Raw genomic sequence first — 21664 nt, 5'->3', positions numbered from 1 at the left:
ACTGCTTTGTGGAATGGTTTTTGACCAAATATATATACCACATATTATTTTTGTGATTTTTTATTTACATACTGTATCTAGAAGCAGATACATAAATCCTTTTACAATTTTTCAAAAAATGTGCAAGAAATTACTATAATCTTTTTAAGAAACCAAAACACATTTAAAATCAATGGACTTTGGATAATTCATTCTGTTGTGTGCTTAGTACAAATAGAGCACACTTAGCTGGAAACATACAGAAAAGTGTAAACTACAGCAATCTGGATTTTAGTATTAATTGCATGGCACTCCATCACCACTATAAAAGTTCTTCAACCCATACATCGTAATACAAAATTCTAGAATTTCTCACCCAATAATTGGCATAAAGAGTTTGGACCATTTTCCAAATACATCAAACTCTACAGTATTTTGTCATGTTAAACTATCCCCATTTTTGTTAAAGGACACATTATTCATATTTTATAGTACTGAAACATACAATAATAGCAATCTTTTGTGACCACATTTTAGCTTAACATTTTAAACTTACATAGCTGAAGACCCTTCCTTATTGGAATTCACAGTCAGTATTTTGCTGGCATTTTGGTTTTACTTAATTATTCCAATGTCTACATATTAAGAAATGCATCTGTATGAAAAGCTGCATGTTTTGCAAAGTTTAGCAGCAAGAATTATTAGAGAGATAAGCACCTTGAGCTAAATATTGATACCTGGGGCAATGAAAAAGAAAAACTGGGTTGAAAACAAAATTGAAATTATGTTGGGGAGAACCAAGCCCTCACCAATAATTTAATGATTAAAATTACAAAATGAAGGGTAATTCTAATTTTGTCGACAGGCATATGGCCAACCTTCATTTGAATCACCAGTCTTGCAATGTTTTCCTTCTACATAGATCTTAAAGCCCCTCACCAAAATTGGCTACCTCAGCTTGCTTTCCATTCAACTTCCTCAGACACGGGATGGGGGGGATCAGATTGATTTAGCCAACCATTATTATTTACTCCCTTCTGATGCTATGATTTTAAGAAAAACTTTCACTTCTGATTTTTTTCACCCGTGAAAGAAAAAATCATCACTGGGCTTGAGTTGAGTGAACCTGTTTCATACATGAACCATGAGCTGTGGGTGAAAAACATGGCATTCTAGATTGTGTGTTGGTGTGTTTTGGACTCTCATCATCTCTCTCAACTGGTTATGCTGGATAGGGCTGCTGGAAGTTTTACAATAACAGTTGGAGGCCCTACAATCAAACAGTCATAATTGCCCCATTTGACAAGCAGTGCTATCAACTTAGAAATCACAATCCTTGGAAATATCCATATTAGATTTGGTAGTTCTGATTGTTTCAAATAAATACTTTTTAGAACTGAGTCTGAGAAAACATATTGAGCAAGTATGTGTGTGTTAATGCAAAAGATTTAAAACTTGAGGAAGACAGACAATGGAAACCAGCTGGTTCCTTATGGTGCTGCACAAATATCAGATTACTGCATATTGCAGGTGTGTGAAAAACCAGTGATTTATATTTATGTATGTTATCTGGACTACAGCATGTTCCAAAATTCATAGATGTTATTTCATCACCTACTGAAAGGTGACAAAGAAACAAGGTACATTTCAGCAACACTGTCATAATTTGATTTTCTTTGCTCCAAAAGAAATATGGTATCAATTAGAGGCATGTAATCTTCAAAAGGAATAATTCCATTTATTATTGAAAGTATAATGGATCCTACTTGGTTTGTGCAGATCCCCAAGGCAGGACTTCGCCCTTTGTTTCTTACACCAGGTTTCATTTTTGTTTTAAAGCAAATCTTTATTCTAGCAGGATCAGGAATAGTTGCTGAAGTTCAAACTTGATTTCTCATAATATATACAAAAAAGATATGAACAAAAGAGAGCTTGCCATGTCTTAACACTTAAACAAACTGGCTTTTTTTTAAGGGACACATTCAGGTTTAAGAGTTATGGGCTATTTGTTTGGTACCTATATAGCAGCTGCAGCCTAACAGCTACTTAGTTATTGCTCTATTTTATCATTAACTTTTATGCTAATTATGTGCTTCAATAAATTTACATTAGCATTTTACATTTGCCATAGTAATAATTTCTACTTGCATTTATTATTGAAGCCTCTGTGATGCAGGGATCGCAGTAATTTTTAAATAACCAATCCTAATTATTATATCAATTATATCATATTTCATTTATTACAAAGTGTTATTTCTGCTGGTGTTCCAGTAGCACAAAAATGCTGATACAGGATCAACAGTTTAAAGAATGGTAATTCCCTCATACTGCTGTAAAAACTGCTAAACAGCAGATAGTGATCATTTATCTAGAAGGTGTCTTTGTTTCAATGCTTAAAACCACTTGGTCTGAGAATCTAAATGTTAAATAATGACTTGGTGTGGCATCTTGCATGAGTCATCTCCTGGCATTGGGGGGGGGGGGGGGGAGCAAAGTGATAGAAGAAAATTCAGGCAAAAATTGTAGCAGCTACCTCAATGAACAAGGATTTCTACTTCCCAGCACTGTGATCATGCAAGATTTTATGAGCTGTAATTATTTTATTATACTGAACATGTGAGCAAGTTGCTCACTGATGCAGCCCAAATACACAATAATGTTGATAACCTGTGTGGCAATGAGGAATAAACTCGCCACAAAGTTCAAAGGACAGGATAAGAAAGACAATTTACCAAGTGCTTTCAATGTATTCATTCACAATACATTCCAGCCTTTATTCACTTATGTAACACATGGTTGAAATTTGCTGTTCACCTCAAACAAACAGCAGTTACCTCAAATGACAAACTGAGGCCTGGGAATACACAGAGCAGCTGCCTATGGTTTTGTCTTGTCTTAATAACTTTAGCAGGCTGGGGACAGAAAATGTGTGTGGAGGAGATACCTCCAGCATAGATAATACTGGGCAGCATCTTAAAAGTTTTCTCACTTGGTTTCAAGGCCATATAGAGAAGAAATAAAAACCAGCTTCACTATGGAATTGCACTCTGCTCCACAAAGTTACCAAATGAATGGCGGCAGCAAAATAGGGAAAAAAATGTTCCACTAGCTGTCTTTGAAAAATGCAGATACCCTATATACTCATGTATAAGTCTAGAAATTTTAATCAAAATTTGCCCCCAAAACCCTGAGTTGACTTACTCACTTGTCAATGTAAGCGCTGTACATCAATAAAGAATCAGGCTCCTCCTTTGAATAGAGTAACAAAAGGCAAGAGTTTAGCCCATCCTATGAAAACCAAAAAGAAGCACCGAGCTCCTCTATGTCTGCCGCAGTGCCACTTCTAGCCTTCTTGAATGTCTGGGCCAGAAAATGGCAGTGGGAATAACTGGCCCCTTGGAGCAACACTGCTGCTTTCCACTCTCCATGGAGTGAGCCTTGATTTACTCAGGGGTCATTTCAAAATCCATATTTTTGACCACAAAACCTGCCTTCAACTTATACATGAGACTGACTTATACATGAGTATATACAGTAATTCAGTGGTGTGCTAGTGCTTGCACTCTTATTTGCTTTTGCATTTGCATTTGGATGAGGATTACTGTGCACCACTGGCTGTTTTTACACTAACAGTTGCTGATAAATGAACTTCTGACTACGTGAAAGTTAAAGCTGAATAAAAAGAGAGGCAGGCCCACTCCATTCTTTCCTAGGGCACATGTTGCCATTTGATAGAGCGTACTACTTACCATAATAACTATACTGTAGAGGTGTTTATCCTTCAACACGGTGCTATAGCAACTCGAGAAAAAGGATGATCACCTCAAGTTAGAAGAACACTGCAAGTACTGGGAACCCTTTAAAAAACTTTTTTCACTATTGATAAACTGTAGATCAAAAGGTATGGTGGAAAAGGTAAGTGTGCAGATTTACTGTCTCAGAATAGCATTATGACTGGGATATTATAGATCAAACTTGTATATTCCCCAAATCATTATTTTGTTAAACACTGGGATATTTAATTCAGGTATTTAGCCAAAATACACTTTATTCTAACAGGAATATTCCTCTGCCTCCAAATCTCCAACCTCCCATTCCTTTTTTAAAGTTTTATAGAAGGGAATTTGCCCTCCCTCAGTGCCAAGGGTTTTACTCAAAAGTATGTCTCCTATTGTATAAAAAATGATTTCCTTATTCTTCCTAGTACCATAATAAATATCATTGTGCCTTTTATGTAGAAAATTTGTAGTCTTCCTTTATGACTAAAATTCAGAAAACACAATGAAATTTTTGCATAAATATCAGAATGGCAAAGCCAGGAAATGACACACAGAAACACATATATTTTGCTCAGGAATTTAGCAATACATATTCTCTCTATATCTTTTTTTCAAAATCTATTTAAATGGGCAAGAGAGACATTTTTCACCTCTATCTCCCAGAGCAAGACATGCTTTGCCTCTGATATTCCTTTTTAAACACTATGATCTAAAAATAAATTTTAAAAAAATAGAAGTTTAGCATATTGATTCAGGCAACCCAGGATGTAGTGCCATTGCAGCACCTTGCAGCAACACTGTACTTTAATATTATAAACTCATTCACAGCACAAAAAAGGCTAGGTAGAACAAGCAAGAGAGAATAACCCCAAAACAAATGTTTGTCTAAACTTCATCACCCTTTAATTAAAAAAAAAAAAACGAACAGAAATAAAGTCAAATTCCTAGGATGGGAAAACAAATGCTACTTATGATCATGACCATAACTTTCAAAGTAAAGAAGGGGAACGGAGTAAGACACATGGGAATGGCACAAAATAGATTCTGCCGTCTTAAAACCAGACTCCCAAATTGTACATTTTCTTTTGGAACATTCAGGATTCAGTTGTTTTTTTTCTAGTTAAGATTTTTATTCACAATATCTCTCCTAAAACAAAAATGAAATAGAAGCAGTAATACTTCCTTTCAGATGCAAAAAAAATCAGCATGGGAACAACTTGTCTACCCATTAACAAAAAGTTAAACTGCTCCAATCTAGAGAAATTAAGGCTCCAGCAAGTCCCCCTAAACTGAACAAGACTTATTTCAGCACAGAGATATATAAGACTACAATCTTAGGCTTCAGTCTTAAATAACAAGACCAACCTTTTCTGGCTTGAGCTTCATGGGTGAAGAAGCCCCATTTCTAGCCCTTCCAAAACACTGGAAAATTCCCTGTGCAGACCTAAGCAAATGGAAGGGAGATACTCAACAATACATCTGTACTATGGAAATCCTCCTGTTGGAGCAACATTTGGTGTTTTTGCCCACACCAAATATTTTAAACAGAATTTATTTTTCCTGGTTTCATATCAAGATAAGTAGGATGAAACTGGTAATGCACTGAAACATTTCCATGGTGATTACATTATAATGCAATTAACCCAATCTTGACTTTAAAACATGAATTATTTAAATTAAGAATTCGGAAGGATACCTTTGAAATCTCCTTGTTCTCTGCTGATTAAAATAAAATATAATGATGGAAAATGAATGCTTAACAAATAAAAAACCCACTTTTTAAAATAGAAGGAATGATTCAGCAAAATTAGATACTTTTTAAGCCAACTTACTTATATGGGGAAAAAATTAACCAATGAATAAATATATCGTAATAAACAGAGAAGGCATCTCTGCTTCGCTCTGGCAGGATAATGTCTTAGTTTTGTTTTAACTGGGAAGCAACACTGAGCTCCAATTAAGTCATTCTTTTTTTAAAAAATGCCACTAGAGCAAAAAAAAATCATGTTAAAATTGTCCTGAAAATGAAAAATATTGCCACATGCTGTTATGCCTTAATCCAAGCCAGAGCTTCTACTGGGAAATCAAATATTTTTAAAATGGCTTTAAAACTACATTTATCCTTTGCTTAAAAACAGCATGAACATTTCAATATATTTTCACAAGGTAATTAAAAAAAACATTTAGGAATGAACAAATAATAATGACATCTACAATCTTTGAACCCATTTAGAACAGAGGCTTGGAAAGATATGTTGTCTAATTGTGTGGCATCACACATTTCTTCCAATCTATTTATTTTTAATAAAGGTATTGGGGAATCATTTTAAGCATACGCTTGAATTCTGGATACCAGCATATCTTATCCACAACCATTTTTGATTAGAAATAAATGGACAAACAAAGCAGGCTATTCGAAGAAGACAAAACTTATCCCATCAAGTTTCAACTTTTACTTATGGTTGAAAACACATGAAATGTGCTTCAAATGCATAAAAATCACAGTGGATTAGCAGCAAAGGAGATGGGGAGTTTTAGGAAAACTCGTTATCATTCACATTGTGATTATTCTGCACACTGAATGAAAGATAGCTATTTGACTCCTTAAAAAACCTTGAGATCATTATTTTTAAAAGAAAAACCCAGACTCTACCTATGAAACAAATAAAAACGCATTACCCTTCTTGATGCAAAAAATATGAAATTATGGCAGCAAAACACTAATAGCAATTAAAGTTTGTAAACGGTATTTCAATCTCTCTCTTTTAATTTGCTGTTGTTGTTCCCAAAGTGCAAGATGCAAGGTTCCCATAAGCCTTCAGTAGTGCTTTTCTTGTAAATAATCCTTCATTTTGTTTGGCAAAGGCAGTTTCTGAATCAGATCTATTCTAGTATATTGGCGTATAACAAAGCGACACAGATACTGCAATGAGCGCACCTGCATAAAACGAGATACTGGATTGGTCAGTCTTACTGGATATGTTGTAGATCCAGGCAATCGAGACCTTGAATAGCAAAATGCTCCGTTTTCAGAGTCCCTGATAGAGTGTTCAATTAAATCAACTATAGAAGTGTGTCCCTCCACATCTGGTTGTTCATAAAAACTAAACCTACCATTTGAATGTTCAATTCTAGTATGAAGAGTTTTACCATGTGAACGAAAACTGAGACTTAAAAGATAGCGGTCATCAGAGCTATCTCGTACAAGAAACGAACCATCAGGAACATTGGCCAGTTTTCCCTCTGCTTCCCATCTTGTAATTGGACCCCAGTACCATCCTTGTTTTGCAAGTTTTTTCAGTTCTTCCGTGAGACTTGTCACAACCATGGGGCCACTGCTTTGTACAGAATCATAGACTCTTCCCACCCCAGGTGCAGAGTTGGGATCAAAATTCAAATGGCAATGCATACTTTCAGCCACATGGACATCTGTGCCATTCAAGCCATTAAAGTTCCTTTGGATTTGATTATTCTGGATTGGAGGTAGCAATGGAGAAAGTGGAGGAACGTCACTGTGATTCACTCTTGGGCTTTGCAACATGACTCCTGTGGTACCAATTAATAAACCACTTTGGTCCACAAAGATATCTGGAGCAACTACTACATCTTCACTAACTGGAGCTTCCTCTTCATGAAATGCACCACCACCCAACTGAGAAGAAACCGTTGAAACTTCCATGGGTGAGGAACTATCCAAACAGTAACTACGTGATCCTTCCAAAGGATACATTCCCTCATCTAAAGGCACAGTGTACTGAATGTAGTCCTGAGGCATAAGTCCAATAACTACAGGCACATGTTCATCAATATGAAGATGCAAATCTCCATTTTGAGATTCTGTACTTTTTAATGTATTGTTTTGTTCCTGGAACATGCCGTCTGGCTGCAAATCATGGAAATCTTTGCGAACACCATTCAGTGCAGGACTTGGATTTGATGAGTGGACCAAGGCCTTGACTTTCACTTCCATTTTTATACATGTTTCTTCTGAGTTTGTTGGGCGAAGGGGCCATGGAGTTGGACTATAATGGTGATTTCGGAGGGATGTCGATCTAAGAGGCCTTTGAGTTCTTGCATCTTTGAAAGTTATTGGAGCAGAAGATGATGAAAAGGTATCATCATCAGCAGAGCTTACAGAAGGTGTACTACCTTTGCTGCCTTTCTGCTTTTGTTTTGCTGAAAGTCTTCTTTTTAACGTACCCATTAAACTTTCACTTTTCGATCTGTTCTTCCCACTTTTCTCATCTTCACTGTTGATGTCACAGCTAGCCAAATCTTTACCATAGCAGCCACCAAACAAGGAGTCATCTTTTCCAAAATCATTCAATGATGGCTGTGTGACTACAACAAAGTCACTTTCATCTTTGCTCTTATTTAAATTAAAAGACTTACGAATAGTCTTGAGACTAATTTTCTTCATTATGAAAGCACAGGCAACTCTGACGCTTTGAGTCTTTTGGAGCTCTGTCCTTAAAACATGTAAAGCAGAAGCTTCTTCATTGATGCATCTCTCACTTAACTTCCAAGATCCATTTTCTGAAAAACAAGAAAATAAATTTTACAGAAGATCTACATCAGTATCACTAGTGTTAAAAGTATCTGCCATTTCATTGCACAATATGGTTATCTGGTTTACCATATTCATCTTTGGTTTTCTGATTAATTAACATGGGGGCTTAGACTCTGATTTAGAATTGTTTTGGGGATCATGAACAATTGGCATGCTCTAAAATCCTGTCTTTAACACTTTAAAGGTTTCCTTTCCATTATAAATGTAGTTCTAAGCATAGTATGATGTGATGGGCAACCTGGTGATCAACTCCTATCCTCAAAATCAAAATTCACTTTAAGCTACTATTTCATTCTAATTTGTAAAATAATCAATACAGAAAATATTTTCTTGTTAAGCTTCAATTTTTAGTTAATTTAGTTAAACCAGAAAGCTACAAACAGGTTCCCCTTTTTACTTCTAATCATTATGCTATAAGCAAACACACACAATGAAGACCAAAGCAAATAATCCACAGGACAGTAGAAAGCAAAATCAGTAGGTATCTTTTTTAAAAAATTAAATAAAATCAAAGACAGTCTTCCAAAAATACTGTCCTTTACTTAACTTTGAATTTTAGCAGGTTTGTGCCTATCTGTTTGAAATTTGGGAAATTGATGTTGGAAGCCAAGAAGAGTCACCTCTAGTTAATTCTTGGATAGGAGATTGGCAACCAATACTAGGTGCTATATTTCAGAGGAAGGAACGGACAAAACCACAAAACCTACAGGATTGCCATTGATTGACAAGTACTTGAAGGCACATACATGCCCAAGATGGACCTATTACAAGGTATTCTTGGCGTGATTTGTTCAGAGGGACTTCAGAGCTGAAGTATCCCATCTGAACTGAACCCCCACCCCTACACTCTATGGATAAGACTGTGCTAGAGCTGACACTAACCACTGTTTCCCAGAACACTTGTTTTTATTTCCAACCATATTGCTGTAGACAAGAATTCAAAATTATTACCAGTTAGTTCTACAGCATTTCCAGTGTGACTAATATTGAATATTCGTCCAATGTCACCAACTTTCTTAAAATGGATACAAAGTTTCTAAGGTAACTATTTTCATTAGAGCATTCAAAACATTAGGTTATTCTATCTATAAAATAACCTTGTCTATGCTATAAAGTACCAGATTGCCTGTTCAAAGCTGAACAGTCACTTAATTGCAGCTCTGATCTAAAGCCACTAATTCCAGTGAGAAGACTCTCACTTATTTTAATTGGATTTGGCTCTGGTCTTGCAATAATCAACCACTCACTTAGCATTTGACTTTAAGAACAACACTGAAATCCCATTGACCTTCCAAATGTGACCAGGTGAAAACTAATTCTCTAGCTGGTAAGTAATAACATAAACGGAAGTGAATACCTACAGCAAAATTCACCCATACTTTCCTGCTTAATGTTAGAGCTGTAACTTCAAATTCATTTGCTCCATGGCCAGGCCACCCAGAGGACTTTTTCTTCAGCCACTCCAAGTCTGTGAATGACCTGCTGGAAAAGGCTGAATACACTATCTGAATTTAAAAGAGAGTTACACATCAGTCTCTTCCGGCAGGCCTATATAAATCATTTTTAAATTATGAATTTTAAACTATGGAGTGACTGCCTCGATACATATTGGTCTTATATATTGTTTTACACCAATCCTATGCATTGCAACTGGTGTTATATGTTGCACTTTAATCTGTTGTTGGTCCCTGCTTTGATCTATGGGGATAAATAGAGAATGAATTAATAAACAGATAAATAATAAGTCCAAGCTGATTAAGAACCAGTCTATATTTTTCATTTTGTTTATAATTCCACATCTTTAAAAGTATGGTCAGAGGGGAAAAAATATCTAGTTTGGATGCTAATAAATGCTTTTTTAGTATTATAAGCCAGGCAACAGCCACCCCTGGGCTCACACCTTCCCTGCTTCACTCTGAAACCAAAAGGGAACAGGAAGTATCCATTTTAGGTAGCAGTATTCCAACTCTGTTTTCTCTATGGAAATACTAGCTGTGCCCGGCCACGCGTTGCTGTGGCGTTGTCTGGTGGTGTTGGTGAGAAATGTGAGTTAGTGGTGGTATTGAATGTCTGTTGTATGGTTGTCTTTATGTTTAGTATGTATTTGGTTGTTTGTGTAATGTGAAAATGGTGAGAGTAGAGGGGGTCGCTGTGTAGTATTGTATAGTATGCATACGTTGTCCAAGTGTTGTGAATGGTTAGATTGTGTCTTGGTGCATAGTAGAAAGGGTTGGGGTGGATTGGCCGTTAGGGGTGTCTCCAAATTATTGGATGGTATAGTTCTATGATTATTATTGTTGTTGTTGTTGCTGTTATCATCATGATTATTATCTTTATTATCATCATTATTATATAGTGGGTGGATGGCCATCTGTCAGGAGTGTTTGGATTGTGTGGTCTTGCATGGTAGAAGGAGGTTGTACTGGATGATTCTTAGGGCTGTCTGCAAACATAAGGATTCTGTGATATTAGTACTGTTATTATCAAGAGGCTGTATGGCCATCTGTTGGGAATGTTTGGATTGTGTTTTCCATGGCAGGAAGGGGTTGGACTGGATGGGCTTTAGGGGTCTCTCCTATGTCTGTGACTGTAGGATTGTATTATTATTTTTATGGTGGAGATTGTGGAGATATTGGATGGCCATCTGTCAGGAGTGTTTGGATTGTGTGGTCTTGCATGGTAGAAGGAGGTTGTACTGGATGATTCTTAGGGATGTCTGGAAACATGAGGATTCCATATTGTTATTAGCATTATCATTCTGAAGAGGCTGTATGGCCATCTGTTGGGAATGTTTGGATTGTGTTCTCCGTGGCAGGAAGGGGTTGGACTGGATGGGCTTTAGGGGTCTCTCCCATCTCTGTGACTGTAAGATTCTATTATTATTTTTATGGTGGAGATTGTGGAGATAAGCACCAAAACATCATGTTAGACAACACATTTGGTAGAAAAAGTAGTTCAATATGCAGTAATGTTATGTTGTAATTACTGTATTTACGAATTTAGCACCAAAATGTCACAATATATTGAAAACATTGACTACAAAAATGTGTTGGATAATCCAGAAACTTGGATAAGCGAGGCTTGGATAAGTGAGACTCTACTGTAAATAATTCGGATGATGGGTGGGCGCTAGGACCCAGGGGACAGCTTTTTCCCATTGCTTGCCTTCCCTCTTCCCTGCCGGCCTGGATAATCCAGAAACTTGGATAAGCGAGGCTTGAATAAGTGAGACTCTACTGTAAATAATTCGGGTGATGGGCGGGCGCTAGAACCCAGGGGACAGCTTTTTCCCAGTGCCTGCCTTTCCTCTTGCCGGCCTGGATAATCCAGAAACTTGGATAAGTGAGGCTTGGATAAGTGAGACTCTACTGTAAATAATTCGGGTGATGGGCGGGCGCTAGGACCCAGGGGACAGCTTTTTCCCATTGCCTGCCTTCCCTCTTGCCGGCGGCCATGAGGGCTTCTCTTTTCCCTCCCTGGCATGGCTCCCGATGGTGCGTTGTGGGTTCTCTCCATGTGGAGGTGCGTGAAGTGATTTTGTGTTGTTTCAACCTGAAGGCGTGGATGATGGGTTGTGTTGTCAAATTTCGAGGTTGGGGGGCCTTTACTTTTGCTGTTTTGCTCGGTGTCGCGATTCCATAACCCTTTTATATATATAGATGTTGGTACACAGTACTGTATGAATATACTCATGTACAAGTCTAAAAATGTTTAGCCAAAAAATCTACCCAAAAACCTGGATCGTTATCTATGGATCAATGTAAGTAATATACTTTAACTCTTATAAAAAGGAGCCATGCCATTTTCTGAGCAGAGTCGTAAAAGGCAAGACTGTAGTTTATCCCAGGAAAACCTAAATGAATTATCAATCCCCTTTATTTTTTCTGAGTGTTGCTTCTGGTCTTTCTGAATGCCTGGATGGGTTGTACTATGTGCAGCTTTGGGTATCGCAATTCAAGAACTATAACATGTTCAGAGAAAAATGATCAAGATGATCAAAGGTCTCAAACAAGTTTCTGTGCAATGGCTTAGGCATGGTAGACATCTTAAAATATTTGAGGGGATATCATGTTGTAGATGGAGCAAGCATGTTTTTTTGCTGCTCTCTGTGATGTTTACTTGATGGCAGTATGTGCCCTCTTTTTTAAACATGATGTAAATGTATTTATTTACAATATTTTTACCCCGACTTTCTCACCCGAGGGGACCCAAGAATGTTGCTTATGTACACAAGCTTGTAATATTGATAGCTAGCATTCTGGTTAAATCATAAGTTCCTTCTTTTATGTTGAAATACTAACCAATAAGTGCCCCTTACAAGAAAATACTCCACTTAAGCATTAGGATAATAAAGAAACCAGCCCAAAACAAAATTAATAAATTATACTCATTTCAAAATAAAAATAAGGAAGTATTCTTGCACTCAGTCCCTAAAGATAAAGATTACTCATAAATTCATTTGGAAGAACACTGCAATGTCCTAGACATTTTCTGTCTGCTTCATAAATATCTAAAATTAAAGCCATCTATATGCAAGAAGATAAACGTAACTGAGATGTTTTTAAGCCTTCAACTGAATATAAGAAAATCTACATATTTTATATGGTTCTTACAGTCTTATAATAACTGTATTGTCAAAATGAACAAAATCTGAATCCGGAGAACTCTAGACACGGGCCAGTGAACACCTCCCAAACAGAGGATGCCTCTAGGCAACAAAAGCTGGGCTACCTCTATGCAGATACCCTCACTGATTGACTTTGTAAACTTCATGGCTACTCAAATGCTAATTCAAGCTAGCTAATTGTAACATTCATACTTTCTTTAAACAGACAAGGGTTCTTTCTCCCACCCTGGACATTTCACAAGTATATATACACTCCATTTGCTTCACTGCCAACAGAACCTCTGAAGATGCCGAGCTCAGATGCAGGCGAAACATTAGCAGAGAATGCTGCTGGAACATGTTCATATATCCCAAAAATGCCCAGCAACACACTTATAATAACTGTCAGGAAGTTCTAATTGACATTAATTGCTCCTGAAAACAATGAAACAGTTTCCATTGGTAAATTTAAATGTAATGGTTGGGTTTGGATGACTGTTTCAGGCTTCAAATACCATGTCTTATACAAGCAGGTACAGACACCAAAGCTCAGCATCTCATTTCCTCTTTTCTGTCTTGGGCAAGCTTCAATGGAAATACCCTTGCTGGTTCTCTATGTGAACCAGACTTAAATATGCAGTTCCCCACAATTGCATGTTAGGTTCTTAAAGAAAAAAAAACCTCTTCAGATCACGTTCTATTCACCTAAACATACAATAAATATACAAAGCTAGTGCAGAGCAATATTTTCTTACAAGATGACAACACACTTTGATATATTTTAGCTGATTGTGTGAAATTTTAAGAGAGGAAATCCAAATATTGGTATGTATTTTTCAAACAAGTCTTTGGTTCTATAGAGTAATAGAGAATACAGTTGGCCCTCCATATCAAAAGATTCTGCATCCACTGGTGCCACCACCATTCACAGCTTGAAAATACAGGTTGAACATCCTGATATTTGGGATCAGAAGTCTTTTGGATTTCAGGGTTTTTTTTCAGATACTGGAATACCTGTGTTTGCACCTCTCTTGGGAGATGGGGGATAAGTCCAAACATGGTATTTACTTATGTTTCATGTACGCCTCATAAAAATATATTGAAGGTAATTTATACAATATTTTAAATAATTTTGCACATAGAATGAAGTTTCTGTTGCAATAAACCAGAAATAAATAAGAAAGGGTCAATATCTCTTCTGCTCATGTGGTCAGTTTTGCTGTTTGGAGTACTCTGGAATTCCAGATAAAGAATACTCAACCTGTATTTTAAAGAAAAAAATCCAAAAAGAAATCTTGATTTTGCTATTTTTATACCAGAAACACTATTTTGCTACACTGTATATAACAGGGCATGAGCATCCATGAATTTTGGTATCTACAGGGGGTATTAGATCTCTCAGTGGATATTGTACCCAAAAATGTCATTGATGCATGCTGCAAAGTTCACAGTCAAAAGTAGATACTTAAAAAAAACTTATCTTCTCCAAATTAAAAGGGACTGCTCTTGCTTGTTATCTTTTCTTCATCTGTCAATTCATTAACTGTTTCCTATAGTTCTTCCCCTTGCAGAATCCAAATCATGCTGGCTTGCTGTGTTACTCATGAAAGTAATACAGCATTTACCCCTTCCTTTCCATTATATTCAACTAAATATTTTATGTGCCGAGCATTTAAAGAGAAAAAGTCTAAATTGAAACTTCCTAATATATAACCAAAAATACATTTATCCATTTTCCTAATTATGCTACTGGAGCCCCCAGATGGCGTAGTGGACTAAGTGACTTGAAGGTTGGGTTGCTGACCTGAAAGCTGCCAGGTTCGAATCCCACCTGGGGAGAGTGTGGATGAGCTCCTTCTATCAGCTCCAGCTCCATGCGGGGACATGAGAGAAGCCTCCCACAAGGATGGTAAAAACATCAAAAACATCCGGGCGTCCCCTGGGCAACGTCCTTGCAGACGGCCAATTCTCTCACTCCAGAAGCAACCTGGTTGCTCCTGACACGAAAAAAAAAATTATGCTACTAGATTATTTCAATCTACTTTCCCATCTCTGATTAATATAGAATCAGAGAGATTCCACGTGACATAGTGGCTAAAATGCTGGATTTGCCATGGAGGGATATAGGCTCAATTCTCATTCAGTTATGAAGCTCAGCAAATGTCACATGGCATTAGACTAGTCACCATTATCTGAGCTGATTTAACTGGATTGCTGAATAACAGCAACCTGTTGAAAGAAAAATAAAATCAAAATGTAATAGTGAAATATACTTTTAAAACATAAAACATAAATATGATAAAGAGGCAGGAGAAATCACAAGAAATGTAAAATGAATGTAGAAAAGAGCAAATCTTATGCCATCTTTTAAAGTGAACTGAAATTTCCAAGTCGTTTCAGTCATCTCACAATTTAACAGTTCATGCACAGATACCAGGTTTTAATATACCTAGGATAAAGTGCAAAATTAGCAACATTACTCTCATTTGCCTATCAATAACAATGCTCTGTCAGCACAACTAGTAACTACTTTTACAAAATCTGCAAGATTCGTTTTTGCAAACCAGCATAAAGATGTCAGGCAAACAAACAAAACTGGTCGTGTGTGAAAAAAGTTTAAGCATATATCCCTTGATAAGGGATATTAAGTTAACCCAGGTCTTAAAAAATACTATCTGAAAAACCAGTTTTCTGATCCAAATCCATTCCAATTTGTTTTTCCATACAGGCTGGGTGTGTCTAAATACAAGTATGACCTTGTCTATAACACAGAATTCAGTTCTCAATATAAAAACTTACACAGTTGAAGCAAGAATTACACTAGTAAAGAACTATACTATCTGCATTTAATTATCAAATATTCTATTACCATATCATTTTCAAAATAAAAGGGTTTTTTTCGTGTTAGGAGCAACCGGAGTTGCTTCTGGAGTGAGAGAATTGGCCGTCTGCAAGGACATTGCCCGGGGGACGCCCGAATGGTTTTTTTTGGGTTTTTTTTTTTGATGTTTTACCATCCTTGTGGGAGGCTTCTCTCATGTCCCCGCATGGAGCTGGAGGTGATAGAGGGAGCTCATCCGCGCTCTCCCCGGGTGGGATTCGAACCTGGCAGCCTTCAGGTCAGCAACCCAACCTTCAAGTCACAAGGCTTTAGCCCCTAGGCCACCGGATAAAAGGTTGGTATTCTCTTCTGAACTACTGTATGCAGGCACAGTCAAATTGATAATTCTTTGCAAATTAAAAACAAAATAAAGCAGATCCAAATAACTGATGGTAATTCAGATTGTGATCAAAGAATCATTTACATAAACACTCTTCTTGATAGATGGATCTCCCTTTCAAAGGCTATGACTTGGATCTAGTTTTCAGTTTTCTTCCATGCTTAAACAAATGAAAAACAAAAACTGGGATTATGCAGAAGCTTTGCATAACCCACTGAAGGAGTATGGATGGTAGGACTTATCAAGCCTTGTGTCATCCAACCTTGTATAAACTGCAGGACTTGTTCTGAAAAAGATGTGCAGTCAAAGCTCTTGGCAGTAGGAGGTATAAGATGAGAAGTTGGATCTCCAGGATGGGGATTTAAAATCTATCATAGAATCATAGAATAGTAGAGTTGGAAGAGACCACATGGGCCATCCAGTCCAACCCCCTGCTAAGAAGCAGGAAATCGCATTCAAAGCACCCCCGACAGATGGCCATCCAGCCTCTGCTTAAAAGCCTCCAAAGAAGGAGGCTCCACTGCACCCCGGGGCAGAAAGTTCCACTGCCGAACAGCTCTCACAGTGAGGAAGTTCTTCCTGATGTTCAGGTGGAATCTCCTTTCCTGTAGTTTGAAGCCATTGTTCCGTGTCCTAGTCTGCAGGGCAGCAGAAAACAAGCTTGCTCCCTCCTCCCTATGACTTCTCTTCACGTATTTGTACATGGCTATCATGTCTCCTCTCAGCCTTCTCTTCTGCAGGCTAAACATGCCCAGCTCTTTAAGCCGGTTTTGTGATGGGAAAGGGAGCAACAGTTAGGAACAGTTAGGGCTGTTGGTGGAAAAGGGATCTACAGAATGCATGTTTGAGGGTGGCTTGTGATAGTCATGATTCTTCTACTTTTGTGAGAGTCTTGGGCTCCGCAAATGTGGGAGGCCAACTGTATACCTGCATCTTGGCAAGGGTGTTATGCAGATGCAGAGAGCTCACAACAGCCAAGCATTTAACTATGCCAATGAAATCCATATGAATTCCAACTTGTAAAACAATAAATTGTGATGAACAAGAGTGAATGCTGCTGCAAGGCACTGTATATTTTAGCAAACCGAAGCAAAATCTCAACAGTGTGAAGCTTATTGTCAAAACTAAGGGTACAAAATGTTACAATTATCTAAAACACCAGTGCTTCTCATACAGGAGCCACATCCATTTTCATGCATGCAAACATTTTCAGTCAATGGGGCAATATGGCCAATGGGTTTGACGTGTGTAACTTTATACTTTTTTAAAAGTGCTAAAATATAAAATTATTCAGAGAAGGGCAATCCAGAATTTATATCAGCAGCATGAATCATGCAACTTCCAGATGTTGCTGAATTTCCACCATTGGCTATGTTGGCTGAACTCCTCCCAGCAGCTGCAACCACATGATTTCCATCCCAATTTATATGAAGAAAGCAACAATTCCAAAATGATGACTAGTATATTAAAATGTCTGTCCAGACATGAAGAACACCTTGGGAAACATATACTGTATGCATATGCAGTTTCTGAAGGAAAAGATGCCAATACAGTAATAAAAGAAATGATACTTCTGCAGAAACCATTCTATATGACCTGGAATAACCATTCCTAGGAAACACAGCTCATGTGGTTGAACCCAAAAAGCACCGAAAAGGGTACTGAGTTGCCCCTAAAAAACCTAGTACATAAAATCTATCTGCACCAAACTAAATGCGAAACTTGAAATTGTGACAAGTAAAACCCCATCCTTCCCCATTAAGAACAAATGAGGAATTGGTCTATAGAATTTTGCTCTAAATCAGGAAGTACTTGCCTAAAAAAATAATTAATGTGACTACAGAAAAAGAGTGATAAAAAATTCGAAGGAACATACAATTTAGTTCGAGCTTAATACTTATGATGCTGCTTTCTATATTAGGGATAGGAGACTCTATCAAGCTAGATTTCCTATCAAAGACCCATTTTTCTACTTCATTCTAGCAGTTGAAATCTTGTTAAGTCCACACAAAATATCTGCATATTTTCATGTGCATTATTTAAATTATACAGTGTTTTAGATGCTTTGTTACCTTTCACCACATTCACTTATTTGACAATCTCTATTGGGAGACTTTGCTTTATAGTGGTTCCACTCCTACATGCAGTCACAATTTCAGAGACTTGGATTGGGTGGCTTGATCTCGAATTTTAGCAGTTATCCTGTGGCATGCCATCCTGCTCCCAATGCTATTCAATATACAGTAGAGATTCACTTATCCAACATTCTGCATTATCCAACGTATTTTTGTAGTCAATGTTTTCAATACATCATGATATTTTGGTGCTAAATTCGTAAATACAGTAATTACTATATAGCATTACTGTGTATTGAACTACTTTTTCTGTCAAATTTGTTGTATAACATGATGTTTTGGTGCTTAATTTGTAAAATCATAACCTAATTTCATGTTTAATAGGCTTTTCCTTAATCTCTCCTTATTATCCAACATATTCGCTTATCCAACATTCTGCCAGCCCGTTTACGTTGGATAAGCGAGACTCTACTGTATATGAATCCACTGGGGGTGGTCACTAAGAGATCAGGAGTGCAATATTGGCACCAGGTTTCCAACATATTAGATTTATATCTAAATCAAAAAATGCAGCACATGATCTCAACCAGTACATGACTTAAGTGAGGGATATTGTGGCAGCCAATAAGGATGAATCCTAATAAGATGGAGACTCTCTGGGTGAGTTCTGCTTCTCCAAAAAGAAAATGTTAGTTTTTCTGAAATAACAGATGTTATTTAGGCAGTTCCTGAAGCCATCACCCCTTAGAGTTTCACATAGCCTGCGTTGTTAGAATATCCTTTTACTAACTGGTTCATATGTCAATTTCTCTTTTTGCTAGGCCACTTAACTACATTGAAGATTTGATTACTTCAACGCACTCAACCTGGCGTAACATTTCAGAAAGACTGCAGTTTGAAGCAGGACTTAGGAAGAGACATGATTCTCAATATAGGCCTTATCAAGGCTCCCATTTTTCACTACCAAGTTTATTTCCCTACCACCCTATTCACATATTTGTACACATTTTTCTTTTTTTCAAATGTGAACATTTTAAGACATATGTATTCTTCTACTCGTGATGTGAGGTGAACATCTTTCCCGTGTTTAATTTTCAACGCTTTTTTTCATCTTAAAAATATTAAATTCATAAAATTCATTTGTAAGTGCAACTAGTGAAGATATTGAATTGTGGGAAGTATTCCTTACCCACAGAAGCTGAATCAGATTTGCCTCACTCTACAATTGCACTAAGTAACCTATCGGTAAGTGATATTACAGAAATGACAATGGAATTGGTGGTACCTCATGACCTCAACTAAACACAGTTAAACTCCGGTTGAAACAGATGAGTGGATAATCATTATATATCATGGGCTTTGCTAAAAGTACTCTGTCAACAGTTTTCAGTGTCTTTCCCCCTTTGTTTTAACCAAACAATGTAGAAACAATACACATTGCAAAATTTAAAGGCAATTATCATAGAATCATAGAATAATAGTTGGAAGAGACCTCATGGACCATCCAGTCCAACTCCCTGCCAAGAAGCAGGAAATCGCATTCAAAACACCCCCGACAGATGGCCATCCAGCCTCTGCTTAAAAGCCTCCAAAGAAGGAGGCTCCACTGCACCCCGGGGCAGAAAGTTCCACTGCCGAACAGCTCTCACAGTGAGGAAGTTCTTCCTGATGTTCAGGTGGAATCTCCTTTCCTGTAGTTTAAAGCCATTGTTCCGCGTCCTAGTCTCCAGGGCAACAGAAAACAAGCTTGCTCCCTCCTCCCTATGACTTCCCCTCACATATTTATACATGGCTATTGTGTTTCCTCTCAGCCTTCTCTTCTGCAGGCTAAACATGCCCAGCTCTTTAAACCGCTCCTCATAGGGCTTGTTCTCCATACCCTTGATCATTTTAGCTGCCCTCCTCTGGACACATTCCAGCTTGTCAACATCTCCCTTCAACTGTGGTGCCCAGAATTGGACACAGTATTCCAGGTGTGGTCTGATCAAGGCAGAATAGAGAGGTAGCATGGCTTCCCTGGATCTAGACGCTATATACCTATTGATGCAGGTGAAAACCCCATTGGCTTTTTTAGCTGCTGCATCACATTGTTGGCTCATGTTTAACTTGTTGTCCACGAGGACTCCAAGGTCTTTTTCACACATATTACTGTCGATTCAGGCATCCCCCAATTATGCTAATAAAAATACGATATTAAGTGCATAGGGGTTTTCTAAACAAGTATTTCTGTTCAAATGCTTATGAGCTGGTGGTACACTTTATAAATTTGGCTTAGTAAATGTAAGCCAAAAAAATCTGCTAAAGCAGATCACCCCCTAAGGAAACTACATTGTCTAGTTCAAACACTCCCAGAAAACCCTCATCACTGACCCATGCATCCATTTATTAAGACATACCATATATAATCATGTATAAGTTAACCTCATGTATAACTTAAGGGCAGATTTTGAGGCAAAATGTATTTTTATATGACCCATACATAAGTCAAGTTATTCCACAGGAAGGAAAAAAAACCAATGCCACCTCAGGGACGTCAGCTTCCTCTGGCTGCCACCACCATTTCCCCACCGAGGCATTCAAAAAGACCAAAAGTGGCACGACGGCAGAGGGGGTAGGGGAGGTTGATACTCCTTTTAGGTTCTCCTGGGATGAACTAAACTCTTGCTTTTCACCACTCTACCCAGAGAAGGGGCTGGTTCCCTTTTAAAATCAGAGTTAAGGGACATTACTTACAATGACTTGTGGATAGGTTGTGTTTTCTGGGGTTGATTTTTGGACAGAACTTTCTAGATGTATACATTTATATAGGGTATATGTATTTTAGAATCTCACAATTTTCCTTCATATTTTTTTTAAATTGTGGATGTTGAACACATTTTTTTCATAGAACCTGCTGTAATCTTTGAAATGCATGGATTTTCAATTATCAAGTGTATTCATTTTTACCAAGTTTCAACGGGGTATATCCTTTTTAAAAAGCCCCAAACACCAAAACAATTTCCTTTGCATCTCTTGTTGTAGCAATTAAACAGTAGACCCTCTGGATCAGCAGTCTCTGGATCAGATAAATGATGGCAACATGAACATGGATATACTGAAATGTCTGCAGGCATGTCAGTGCTGTTTTAATAATATAAGACGTGGTTATCCACTTTTTGACATCTACAGGAGGATGTCTCAGAAACGAATTTCCATGGACAGCAGCAAAAGTGTTCAGTGAGACACATGGCAGTGCAGAAATATACTGAAAGAACTGAACAAGATGCCTATTAGCTACAAAGCCAAGATCAAAGTTCTGTTATTAATGTACCATGTCCTGCATAAGATGAGACCAGACAACCCAAAAGGCATTGTTTCCTGTAAAGACAGATCACTAAAATTGTCAGAATATGATTTTTAGTTTGAGCCCAAACATGAAGAAAGATATCTAGTGG

General features: G+C 37.5%; 1 protein-coding gene across 2 annotated transcripts in view; it reads right to left on the bottom strand.

The window, feature by feature from the left end:
* Window positions 1-44: 44 nt before the first annotated feature.
* Window positions 45-21664, bottom strand: part of socs6 (suppressor of cytokine signaling 6) — a 32905-nt gene continuing 11285 nt past the window's right edge. The window contains exons 2-3 of one of the 2 annotated variants that reach the window (XM_008108729.3): window positions 9690-9833; window positions 45-8294 (exon numbers count right to left, since the gene is read on the bottom strand). In XM_008108729.3, coding sequence (XP_008106936.2) covers window positions 6577-8178 — 1602 coding nt within the window. In that variant the 5' untranslated portion in view covers window positions 8179-8294; window positions 9690-9833 and the 3' untranslated portion in view covers window positions 45-6576. The remainder of the gene's footprint in view (window positions 8295-9689; window positions 9834-21664) is intronic. The other variant, XM_003219725.4, reaches the window with a different exon arrangement.

This window comes from Anolis carolinensis, chromosome 4 (assembly GCF_035594765.1).
Source record: "Anolis carolinensis isolate JA03-04 chromosome 4, rAnoCar3.1.pri, whole genome shotgun sequence".
NCBI classification, from domain to species: Eukaryota; Metazoa; Chordata; class Lepidosauria; order Squamata; family Dactyloidae; genus Anolis; species Anolis carolinensis.
The sequence above is the reverse complement of the archived record's forward strand: the minus strand, read 5'-3'. Positions and strand labels throughout refer to the sequence as shown.